Source organism: Botryllus schlosseri, chromosome 12 (genome assembly GCF_051294905.1).
Source record: "Botryllus schlosseri isolate E-star chromosome 12, Bs_hap1, whole genome shotgun sequence".
Classification (NCBI taxonomy): domain Eukaryota; kingdom Metazoa; phylum Chordata; class Ascidiacea; order Stolidobranchia; family Styelidae; genus Botryllus; species Botryllus schlosseri.
In genome coordinates, this window is record NC_137247.1 from 11,233,686 (window position 1) to 11,246,518 (window position 12,833).

Genomic DNA, 12,833 nt, shown 5'->3' on the forward strand with positions numbered 1-12,833 from the left:
TGCACGACGGAGAGAAAGAGCAATACAGCAACGACAGAAACGAAGGATTCGAGTCGACACGAAGAGCAGCAAAAGCCGTCGCGACGTTCTCGCAGAAGAAACGACAACGAAAAGTGCCTATTCAGAAGAGACGAAGGATTATAACGTATTTTGAAGTTAAGTAGCTTTCCCGGACAGGGATTTGCATTTTATTGCGGTTTCATAGACGGTGGTGGAGTGTGTATTGAACTGTATAAATATCAGAAGTATTTGTTTAGTCATATCAGAGTTTCGAGATATGTTGTATGATTGTGTGTTTGGGAAATTTTTATGTCCGTTGAACAGGTTAATGACAATTAGAAATTGCTAGTAAGTTTGGGTGAATTCCATGGTGTTCATTGTAATTTTGTTTTCTCAGTGATATAGCCGCTATTTTGTGATAAAGTCTGAGTTGGTGTTGCTGCTGGAATATTCGTCTGTGTGCAGTACGACATTTGCGTGTACGGGCTACGGAAAAGGTAATCATTTTCAATTCTCGCATGAGCAATTGCTATTCACTGTCATAAATGGAAGTGGAGAGTAGTGACAACGAATCTCTGGACAGATTCACCTCTTGCGAGATCACTATCAATCGACCTTTTAACAAGCAGGAACCGGCGCGGTATTTCCGGATATTAGAACATCATCTCGCGGGCAAAAATGTAAGGTCGCAAAAAGATAAATATCTCATTTTGTAGGAGAACTTGAATGACGCACATTTCGCCGCTATTGACGGGATTATTCCTAGCCCACATGATCCCAATTGCTACGACTTGCTTAAAAAGGTTTTGTTGGACCGTTTTGATGTTCCGATTAATCAGAAGTTGGATAAATTTTATGCCGAGGCAGTTCCCGGTATGGATCCCAGAGATTTGCGATCGCGGATTAATGAGTTTGCGGGTACCGATAATTCACCGTATATGGCGGGGTTCAAGCGCCATGTGTTCTTGCAGTACTGCAGACCTGACATCGCTTTCGCATTGCGTGGACATTATAGAGATGATTTTGATACTATGTGTCAGCGCGCGGTTGAGCTGTATTGGGGGTCGAATCCCGGTAATAAATCCATTGAAACTAATGAAGTAAGTGTGGGAAAACAGGGAGATTTGCGCGCGGTTAGAGCTGAGGAAGATACGAAGTTTATCGAGTCGATAAATAAGCAACTTGCTAGGATGGAGAAGCAGATGGCGGAATTGAAAGGGGCCGATGTTAAAGTGCAACCAAGTGATGATTGCAATAACTCTTTGAACCATTCTCCCATGACGCAGAATGGGGCTGAGTCAAACCGCGGAGGTATGCGATATTATCGGGGCGGCAACGTTGGTACCCGAGGTGGCAGTAATACTGGATGGGTATGCCAGAATCATCATCGATATGGTGATCGGAGCTTTTCATGCGATCGCGGATGTAAATATTTTGATCGTAGTTCATGACTACATGGCAGTGGCTTTCGTTCGAGTGTTCCAAGTATTAATTCTTTCGATTTTGAACATCTGGCTTATGCGTTTGATAAGTTAAATGGTTTGAATTTCTTGTGTGACAGTGGTTCCATGATTTCTAATTTACCAGCGAGTGAACATGTAATGCGGCATTATACGCCGAAATGGCAATTTCGGGGAGGGAATGGCTCTGTGATTAATGCGTATGGCACTAAGACTTTGATGTTGCAGTTCGGTGATAATGAGCCACTTGAATGTCCTTTTGTGATAACGGAAGTGTCTAAGCCTATATTGGGTTGGAATTTCATGAAAAAGCATAAGTTAATTCTGGACCCGGAGCTTGATGAGCTCGCGACGCGTGACCGCAGTGTTGTTATTAAATTGTCTCAAGATAGATTTTCGTCTATTGTCGCGCATATTGATGCAAGTGAACGCACGCCGTACGCTGATTTACTTAAAGAGTTTCCGGAGATTTTGGTCCGGCAACCTGTGAAACGGCGAGATATGAAGCATGTCATGAGAATAAAAACGTTTGGGTATTTAAAGTCTCCAAAACCACGGTCGATCCCACCGCAGTATTTGTTAGAGGTCCGGCGGCAGATTAAAGAAATGTTGGAGCGCGGTATAATTTCGAAATCGGATTCGAATTTTTGCTCGCCGATAGTGTGTGTTCCAAAGCAAAGTCACGTTGAGGGAAAACCTCCCGGTGTACGGTTGTGCATCGATTATCGGTATTTGAATTCACATGTGGTCCCTCAATGCTATCCATTGCCAAATATTGCATCGATGCGAACGCAAATGGCAGGGGCCAAAGTTTTTTCCACTCTCGATATAGCGAGCGCGTATCATAACATTGAAGTGGCAGAATCAGACCGCCATTTGACCGCGTTTTATGCGAAAGAAATCGGTAAATTTCAGTACAATGTGTGTCCATTCGGTTTTCGGTCCAGTGGAGATCAATGGTGTAAATTGGCTTATGAGTTGCTTGGTGACATTCCTAACACTTTTCTGTATTGTGATGATATTGTTGTAGCAACGCCGGACGAGAAGTCTCATTTGGAGACGTTGCGGGTAATTTTTGAGAAATTGAAGAGTGAGTCCCTTTCGTTGTCTATTGAGAAGTGTAAGTTCGGAGCAGAGTCAGTTCGATTTTTGGGGTTTTTGATAGACAAGGATGGCATCAGACCGGATCCCAGACGAGTTGAGGCGATTGTGAAATTTCCAGTGCCAAAGACTATTCGCGAGGTGAGGCGTATGATCGGCATGGTTAATTATTATTCGAGAAACATCAAGAATTGCTCAGCGATTATGCAGCCGCTCTACGATGTATTGAAGGGAACAAGTGCTCGAAGTAAGCTTAAATGGTCCAGTGAGGCGCAGAAGGCATTTGAGCAGATCAAGGCAGCTTTGATAGATACAGCGAGCTTGGCTTTTCCAACATTTCAAGGGCCTATACAGCTGGTGACGGACGCGAGTCAGGTTGCAGTGGGTGCAGTTATCAACGAGTACCAGAACGGCAGATATGTGCCCCTGGCTTTCTTCAGCAAGAGTTTAACTGCGTCTCAGCGAAAGTGGTCAGCGGTGAAGAGAGAGACATATGCTGTATTCATGGCTCTGCAGCATTTTCGAGATTTTTGCATGGGCAGGTCAGTGAGTTTGATCACAGACTGTCAGGTGTTGGCCAAGATGATTATCAACCCAAAGGAGTGTGCTGATCCAGCCATGTTTCGGTTTCTTGAATACATTAATTACTTTGTAAATAAATCTACATGTATTCGCGGTATTTTCAATTCTGTTTCCGATTGTTTGTCTCGTGTCGAGATTAATGAATTTGTTGTGCCAGAGGGCTTGAAACCTGATTTTATAAAGCGTATTGCAGTTGCACAGAGGCAAGACAAGGGATTGGCAGAATTTCGTGAGCGTACTGTGAGTGAGACTGGTTTGAAGTTGAGAGAGTTGAAGTTGGTCGGGTGTGAGATGGGCGTGATCTGTCACGTCCCAGATGTAGATGCTAAATCACAGAAGTCGTCTGTAATTCCACGAGTGTGGGTTCCACGTCATATGAGGCGTGAGTTGTTTGAACATGTGCATTCGTTGTCGCATCCCGGTATTCGTGCGACGTTGGCATTCGCTAAACGGCATTACGTGTTCCCTGACATGGATCGTTGGTTACGAGAATCTGTGCGGGCGTGTCCGATGTGTAGCAAAAGCAAAATAATTCGTCATGTGCGTTCCGCTTTAAAACATGTGCCGCGCCGTAGTGATCGTAATGCCGACATTTCAATTGACATCGCTGGTCCGCTTCGTGAAACAGAGGATGGTAATCGATATTTTCTTATCATTGTTGATCGTGTCACCAATTACACTAATGCAGTCCCCATGAAAAGACAAGATACGGACACGGTGATCCGTGCTTTGATTGATGGTTTTGTAAAGGATCGTGGAGCACCTATGGTTATAAGGTCAGACCGGGGCTCAGTGTTTACTTCGTACGAATGGGAAAAATTCATGTCGGTCCTTGAATGTAAACATTCATTTTCGTTGGCACTTTCACCACAGCAGAATTCGATCTCCGAGACGGGGATTCGACGAATCAAGCGCGGTTTGCGATGCGCGAATAATCCTGCGGCGTGGGATCGGTTATTACCTTTTGTGATTTTGTCATTAAATGCCTCGGTGCGCGAGGGGTATGATTATTCCGCGGCGGAAATGACGTATGGGGAAAATGTGCGGTTACCTGGAACCTACTTTGAATATGACCCGAATAAGTTCAAGAATAGTCAAGCAGAGGTGCTTTGTGATGTGCGCGAATTTTTCGAAAACTTGAATTTCAATAAGTCCAACATACGGACGAATGTCAATGCATATGTTCCGCCAGATCTCATGGTTTGTTCACATGTTTATGTAAAAAACGAGAGAGGTAAAAAGACCGCTTTTGATTTCTGGTATGTGGGTCCTTACAAGGTAATCGAGAGATCGAAATCGGGGAAGTCCTTCACTTTGTTGATTAAGGGGAAAGAGAAAATCGTGTCGATTGACAGACTGAAAGTGTGTTACTTTCCGCCATTTGATGTAGATAACGACGCGTTCGATGATTTCGTTCAGCAGTTTCCGCCCGTTGATGCGGACAAATCGGTACTAAACTCCGCGGCTAATCCGGTTGCCGCAGGTGTAATTTCCTCCGGTAGTGAAGACAGCGAGAGCGACTGTCCGGGCAGTGTTAGTGACGCATCTGCAGAGCGTGTATCTGATTGCTTAACTGTTGATGTTGATCGAGTAATTCGTAGGCGTGAATCCCGCGTGCGCGATAATGCTAAGACCCAAATATCTCGTGATTGCAGAAATATCACCGAATCAAGTCCAAGATATACGTCCAGAGGGAGACGAATTGTTAGACCAAGACATTTGAATGATTACGTGTTGCATTAAATCGCGTAGAATAAAGATATGCGTGATGAGAAATGCCTTGTGCATTAATATGTTGCATAAATGCAGGATTGCTGCATCATGTTGTGACTCCCCGTCGTAGAATGTAACGTGGGATCACCGAAGCTCGTTGCTGAAGTATGCGTTGTAATGATAAATGCTGACACCAATATGTTAGTCTCGTGTAGGCCCGTTTGTAGTCGCTTGCGTCATATTTGAAATGGTCACTGTAGAAGGATTGTGGGATTGTCATCAGCCCTCTGTTGTTACGTAGACGTACGAGCAACACGGATTTGGAAGGAATGATTGTTGATCCCGTTGGCCAGGGGTTAACAGTATTGATGAGAAAGTAGAGGAAGTTAGTGAATGACAGTGAATAGCATGTTCTGTGGGTTTTGAAGCATGATTGCTGGATGAATTATGGTGTTGACCTTGCATACACGTAGATGGTATTCGTCAGTGCATATAGACTGGTTTAGACTGGTTACGTCTGTGAATTGCATTGCATTTTCTAGTTTTGTTGCTCTTTATTATACATTTTCATTAATTTGTTGTTAGTGCATGCGAAGTGATCTGTAATGTCACGGTTGTAACGCTTTTGTGCTGGTTTAATTATGTATTTTATTTCTTTGTTTTGTTTGAGCGCTAACTATTGTTGATCTGAGTTTCAGTTGCCAGTAGGACGGAACGATGATATTGCGAGTCGTTCCGAGATGGTTATGTAAAATACGGTTCCCGCCACGCCACGCTTGCCACGCTTGCCACGCTGCCACGCTTGTATGGTATTTCGTTTCATTAGTTTACTTTTGCCCCTGCATATAAAATCGTTTCCTGTCTCCAGTCCCTATGATTAGCCCCAGTCCATATGTTGTATGACCCTAGGTTTGAGATTTTGACCAATATACTCGTTTTTTTTACACCAAGTTATTTTGGTGGGGAGGGGGAACTTTTAACGGAGTATATTGGTATAACGCCATTTAAATATTAGTCGATAAGGAGTTGGTAGACCTTACGTAATTCCCTGAACTGAGACCTGATAAGACCTCTGTGAGTCGTATATTTTGTCGTGTGAACGTAGATAACAATTTGGCATGTACTCTCTCGTGGCTATGAGAGACGGTCATTCAATTCTTGATATTTCGCTGATTCGGAAGTCCGTTACTTTGTCGTACGTGATTCAATAAAGTTACACGTCGTGGAGACAGAAACAAAATATATTCGTCAGTGTGATCCATCGAATACGTGTCCAATAGACAGGCTTCGTGGTACGTCAGCCAACAAGGCCGTACGGCGCGGTTACGCCGGTTCGTCGAACGAAAGAAGAAACACGCAGCGAATTGTAAACGCAACCTTCTTGGAGTCAATAATACATCTTGGAGTCAGATATACAATTATACAACTACAAACGTTCGCTCTGCGTTAAAACATCCATATTTCCTGTTATTTTATTGTCGATACAATCCAATTCTCTATTAGTTGCTGGCGATTATCTTTGACGAGTGTAAGCCAAAACTATTCGGGTTTATTTCAATATGAATATATTATTCAATTGTGCGCTGAAGCTCTCTGCTGTCAATAGCCTCTACAATGTATAATGTCATACTCTATTCATACATACTGTACTGTATTTTCTTCTGAAAACCTGAAGTGTAAGAAGTATGTGGTTTTGCCTAGAAACAGTTTACGCTGAAGTCGAAGTAGTATAAAAACACTACTAGTTCCATGTATTTCGATTCTAATTGTCAGTTTTTGCGCGTCTAGCGATGCGGTGTTCACGTTTGGCTGTACCTCGCTTCGAATACCGGCGAAGACGCTGCGGAAACTGCTTCGGAAAAACTTGATTTCCATCAATCCGAGCGGCGTGGCGTTCGTGAAGCCCAAAGTACGGAAAGGGGTGATGCCAAGAATGCTCGACGTAAGTCCATTGTTGCTCCATTTTTTGAGTAATGTGTGTACGAGTGGTTATTTGAGAGTGGTCTCAAGAGAGTTTTCAGGTCTGGCCATAGAGCTATTTGATAAATTCTGAAATGTTTGAAATTCTGTTTTTCTTGCAATTTCAGCGAAATCTAAATTCCAAAATTATTCGGGTCTGCCCCGGAATGAGTTTTGCCGTTACGATTTTACATAGCCCAACCGTAAAGAGTGAAGTACCCCAGCCAGTAGTAGCGAAAAATTATCGAGACGACCGATTTCGAATCGTTGGGCGGGGCCGCTCACAATTCCACTTGTGTGCCTTGGAGTCGACTTTTGTCAAAATACACCAACCAAAACTCTGTCAACAAAAGGAGTTAGTGTACCACCTAAAAATAGTACATTGAACGCTCTCTCATTCGAAATTTCATGCTGGTGACGTCATATTTTGTGATACGATTGTTGATATACAATATTCTTTCCGATTCTCTACTAGTTGCTGACGATTACCCTGACGAGTGTCAGCCGAAAATATTCGGGTTCATTTCAATATGAATATAATATTCAATTGCATATTGAAGTTCTGTACCTCCATGAAGCTCTTCAAATATTTTCCCCTTTTAAAGCACACACTGCTCGAAGCTAATACTGTGCAAACGTTTTTCTACGATAAGCTCAAAAGTTGATGACGGGTGCCTATGCCTATTAATATTCCCTCATCAGGTCAAGAAGGGAATTCAAGGCTAATGCAAAAGATTGATTGTCACGTGTACATATTTAAGATTTTTGTATCATTTTATATTCTGAGTTTATATAAATATTGACACGGGAATACCGGCAGTGAATCAACTCATTCTACGAGTATTCCCTTACCGCTGGCAACGTCTTTCGTATCGCAGTGTCTTGGTAAAAAAACTACATTGACATATGACGTGTACACGCGCAGGAAATTCTGACGACAAGAATCATGGTGAAGGACTCGATGAAAAAGCTGGGTCCGGACGACGCCGCCACCAAGCGCATGCTCGACCACAGACAGATCGGGCTCAAGTACATCGCGAACTTCACGTACGGTTACACCGCCGCGAATTTTTCCGGCAGGATGCCTTGCGTCGAGGTACGAGCTTTTGGTAAAATCTTTCGTGGGTTTGCCTGTAATTTCAATATTCCAAATTGGAATTATAATTATATCAGGCATGTTCGTAGTGGAAAGTTCAATACTGTGAAGTAGCGTTTGATCTTCTGCATTGTTATGCATCGCCTCTAACGCGTTGTAGAAAAGTTTGAAATTATTTAAATATTCCAGATTTGGGTAACCGCATTTGCTGACATTTGCTCCTGAAGAGAGTCAGCCTAAAATATTCGAGTGGAATAAGTTATCAATATGAAGATATTGTTTGTTGCGATGTTGAAGTTCTGCATTTCTACAAGCATAATTTTGATTGAGAGTGTCAGACGAAACTCACATACTTGAACTCCTTAAAATCTGTCTTATTGTTATGACGTCATGATGAGGAGCACCCGACAGAGGTGATCAAAGTAGTCACCACCTCTGGTACCCGAATACTGAACTCGATTTAAAGGTGCTTAATACTAAATTTTGTTCTCCAGATCGGCGACAGCATCGTCCACAAGGCCAGGGAGACTCTGGAACGTGCCGTGCGGCTGGTGTCGGCCAATTCCGCGAAATGGGAAAACGCCAGAGTGGTGTACGGCGACACCGACAGCATGTTTATTGCTCTGGAAGGGGTCAACGAGATGGGCTGTTCCAAGGCGCGCGCTTTCGAGGTGGGGAGGGAAATCACGGCGGCCGTCACCGCGGACAACCCGACGCCCGTTAAGCTGAAGTTTGAGAAGGTTGGTCGCTTAAAGTGGTTTTTGCGATCGTAGGACAGTAGTGCTTTTGTAAACTTCTCAATTTTAAAAAGTAGAGACCGAGACATTTGAATACTACTTTGCAAACTTGGACAACTAAAACATTTTAAGGTTTTCTCGACTTAAATAAGAATTGGGATTAAAACTAAACAGTTTTTTCTAAATTAAACCAGGACTAGGTTTCCTGAATTTGTGAAAACTTGGACAACTAAAAAATTTATAGCTACACATTTTTTCCAAATTGGATCAGGATTAGGTTTGCTGAATTCGCGAAAGCTCATTTTTCACCTTGCAGTTTTCCTGTAGCATTTTCAGGAAAGCGAGAAATTAGACTGGAATTAGCAACATTTCACAAATTAGTTTAGCGACATTTCCCGATAATTAGTATAATGGGAAAACTAGAATGCTGCTGCCTCCAGTAGAAGTTAAAAAGGCTGAAAATTATTCATATGAATAGCTTTGAATTGTAGATTTGGTCAAGGTGTAGCGTGCATTTAGTGATAAATTGGAAATGGTTTGATTTAGAATTGGCAAACTGCGTCTTAACGAGTAACGGAATATTGCTGAGGACACTATAAATACATGTAATTTTGAAAATGTATTCTGCTATCGTGACACGTGGGCTATTTCACCGGATTAATATGATAATTTTACTCAAAATGGATCGAAACCAGTCCCAAAACTACTTTGTACTTTACAAAAGCCAAAGTGTAATGAGTTATTAGTTTTGCGTCAAAAACGTTTATGCAGAAGTGGTAGTACTTATGAAAACTTAGTCTCTTTAGTAGTGCAAGTAAGCAAACCGCTTTCAGTATGGGATACCTAGTGCGCTGTAAAGCTCCTGGTGTACGCGAGGGAAAATACCTCGCGTTGTAGTGAGCTGTAACGAGAAATTCTTCGTCAAAATAGCCGGCTTATTTGTAAAGCGCGATTTTCGTTCGCAGGTCTACCTGCCTTGCGTGCTAGAAACAAAGAAGCGCTACGTCGGTTACGCCTACGAGTCGGAAGAGCAGAAAGAACCCATATTCGACGCGAAAGGCATAGAGACCGTGCGCCGCGACGGCACCCCTGCCACTGCGAAAATCCTGGAGAAGACGCTGAAGATCTTGTTTGACACCAGGGACGTTTCTAAGGTTTGTTGTTACGTTGAATATTTTGCCGTATTTCGGGCAATTCGTGCTGGACTTGAGGTCAAAGTTCATTGTAACACGCCGTTTGTGACATTCCTCAGACACTATAAACTAGTGTCGGGTATTTGCTAGCAATTTTATACTTCGTAAGGTCCGTTGATAAATGAGCGTGTGACAGTTGAGCATGACAATTATAGGCGGTGATGGGTCGATTCGAGTCATGTTTTTTTAATGACTTGAATTGGCTCGAGCCTGCCTTACAATGACTTGACTAGGACTGAACGTATGTGGTCCGTGACTCGGAGACAAATTTTCCCAAGACATTAAATATACTACTTTGCGAAGTCATATGAATAATGCTGATGCTATATTTTCTGAATTTCATTTCTGTGCGATGCATTGAATTGTACTCCCATACTGTTTTGGCTGGAGCATACGCAGGGGGCAGTATTCTCGTCCATTTACATAAACATCCGCGACCACTCATATCGTTTTAGTAGTTTAGAAATGACATGGGCTCCAAGTTGGACTAGTTCTGCGCGGTCAATCCTCCATCCGAAACCTGAAATTTTGAGATTCCTTGACTCGAGTTAATTTGAAAATTTGTGTGATTTGATATGAGTCAAGTCAAAATTTGCTGTGATTTGATCCAACTGCAGGTTAAAGGTAGTGTTGGGGTTGGGGTACGGGTTGTTTTGCGCCGATCTGAGCAACTGATAATATCACGTAGGTCAAGGAATACGTGTCAAGTCAATGTACCAAACTGCTGGACGGCCGGACCACGCTTCAGGACTGTGTCATCGCCAAAGAATACCGCGGAAAGCAGTACTATAAGCCCGGGGCTGTGGTTCCTGCTTTGAACATCGCCAGGTGTGTACAAAATTGGGTGTGCCAGGGACTTCCAATTCGAGAGAATATTCGGGCATTTGAAGGGTCTTGCGTGTACCTACCCTGACATTGGTTTTCAAGCAGAGCTAGTTTATGGATACGTCAACGCTAGAATTTAGGGTATATCTCCATGATATTTGTATTCGCTGACATATCTATTCATTTTATTTCATATATCTATATCTATTCTATTTATCATTCGTTTGATAGGTTTAGATTGCAGCCCGGCAAATTCGTTCACATGCAAAAAAAAATGTGCAATCAGGAATAGTTTGACACCGTTTTCAAATTCAATCAATTTGAAATTGCAAATTCATTTTTCGCGATGCCCTGACATGAACCCAGGGGTGGTCATCAGTCAATGTTTGTAATCGAGTAGAAGTAGTGGTTTACTAGGAACTGAATAAGTAAGAACTGAGAACTGAAGAAGTAGTACAAAATTGAAGCCGCTTGAGTGCGTACTGCAAGTATGCAAAATGAAATTGAGCACCCTGAAAAAGTAGAAGTAGGCCTGCTTTGTCACTGGCCACCTTTGCTTGGATCCTATCTATACGGTGTACGCTCAGCCTAGTGCTGCTTCAATAGCAACAGACATACAGCTGATCAAATCAGCAATGATTAAAAACACTACACGTGACACAAGGCGTTGATTAAGCCTTTTTATCTGCAGAAAATTACTGGCTTTGGACCGAAGAGCGGAACCCAGGGTCGGGGAAAGGGTTCCGTACGTTATTGTGCACGGTCCGCCTGCCACCCCTCTCTACCAATTGGTCAGGTCGCCGCTGGACGTGCTCAAGGACCCGTCACTGCGTCTCAACGGGGCTTACTACATAACGAAACAAGTAAGTTGGATTGGACAATGATCGTCGATGATACCTTCGTACATGTGGTCGTAATGCCATAAATATCTACTTAACTACATGTAGAAGTAGCATTTTCCTAGACATGTATGAAGAAAATGCAAAAATATTATAAAAGCTATTTTTGAACAACTCTATGACCCTATTGCACAGGTACTGCCAGCTCTTGACCGCGTACTAAGCCTGCTGGGCGTCGACGTCTTCCTGTGGTACAGACATCTGCCACGGACTGTGCATCTCTCTCGTGAAGCCGTGCCACAAGACAGCCAAGCTGTGACGACGAAAAAGGTTGGTGGCGTCATGCCGTTATCGCGTGCAAAGCCGGAGGCTCGTAACCGTGGTTCGTCTTTCAGGCCACCATTTCGCAGTTCTTCCAGTCGAAGCATTGTCTGGCTTGCAAGAGCCTGTCTGTGGGCAGGGTTTGTGCGGACTGTCTGAATGGCGACGAAGCAAGGCAGAGAACGGCGATTAGTTTGGCGTCGGAAGCGAGCGCTCTTGAAAGAAGGAAGCATGATATCGATCGGGTAATTCTGCAAAGTTGAGCTTACGACAGGGTTGTAACTAAGTCGCAAGGTTCCGAGTCACAAGTCAATCTCACTTTCATAGTTTTTAAATAGGTTCCTTGTGGTACAGAATTTGAATATTGCAACGAACAACACATTCATATTCGCAATTTTTTCACTATTAGCTTTTCAACTGACCCTCGTCGGTAGTGGCCGTCATTATAATACGAAGATTGCAATTCGAAATATAAAGATGAAATAGGTAGTGTGACGTAAGAATGGTATAACTGCAACAACGAGAGAATTCACAAAACGAGAACGTTGAGAAAAAATGCAATAAGTGCAATACAAATTGGCTATAATATATAACCAGAGACGCAACACCAATGAAATACACGGAGAGAATAGAGTCGGTCCTTTTGCCGACAAAGAATCGGTTGCTCGAGCTTTATTATAGTCGATTCGAGAACCTTTAAATGGAACTGACTTGCTACGTCCACGAGCAAGAATTGAAAATCTGATATCGTTATACTATTTTGCACACTCTGGATGCGTAAGAAGGTGCTGACCTATTACAGAGTTACATACCATGGTCTGGTCATAGTCGCGCAAGAAAGAGTTACTTGTCTGTCTAAAATAGCATTGACGTCAGGTTTGCTAATCTGCTTGGGCACATGTTGGTTGATTCTTTGTTGCAAACGAAGTGAAGTACGACCCACATACCGACTGTCGCAGTGGCACATATAACTGTAAATAATACTACTCTGTATTGTGGCAGGTAGT

At 43.0% G+C, this 12,833-nt stretch overlaps 1 protein-coding gene across 1 annotated transcript in view; it reads left to right on the plus strand.

The window, feature by feature from the left end:
• The window catches only part of LOC145451892 (uncharacterized), a 54,732-nt gene that overhangs the window by 40,901 nt on the left and 998 nt on the right, over positions 1 to 12,833 (plus strand). Inside the window, exons 24-31 of the mRNA XM_080330111.1 lie at positions 6,645 to 6,798; positions 7,741 to 7,911; positions 8,406 to 8,651; positions 9,614 to 9,802; positions 10,530 to 10,669; positions 11,358 to 11,529; positions 11,701 to 11,835; positions 11,901 to 12,071. Of these exons, the coding sequence (XP_080186237.1) occupies positions 6,645 to 6,798; positions 7,741 to 7,911; positions 8,406 to 8,651; positions 9,614 to 9,802; positions 10,530 to 10,669; positions 11,358 to 11,529; positions 11,701 to 11,835; positions 11,901 to 12,071 (1,378 nt within the window). The remainder of the gene's footprint in view (positions 1 to 6,644; positions 6,799 to 7,740; positions 7,912 to 8,405; positions 8,652 to 9,613; positions 9,803 to 10,529; positions 10,670 to 11,357; positions 11,530 to 11,700; positions 11,836 to 11,900; positions 12,072 to 12,833) is intronic.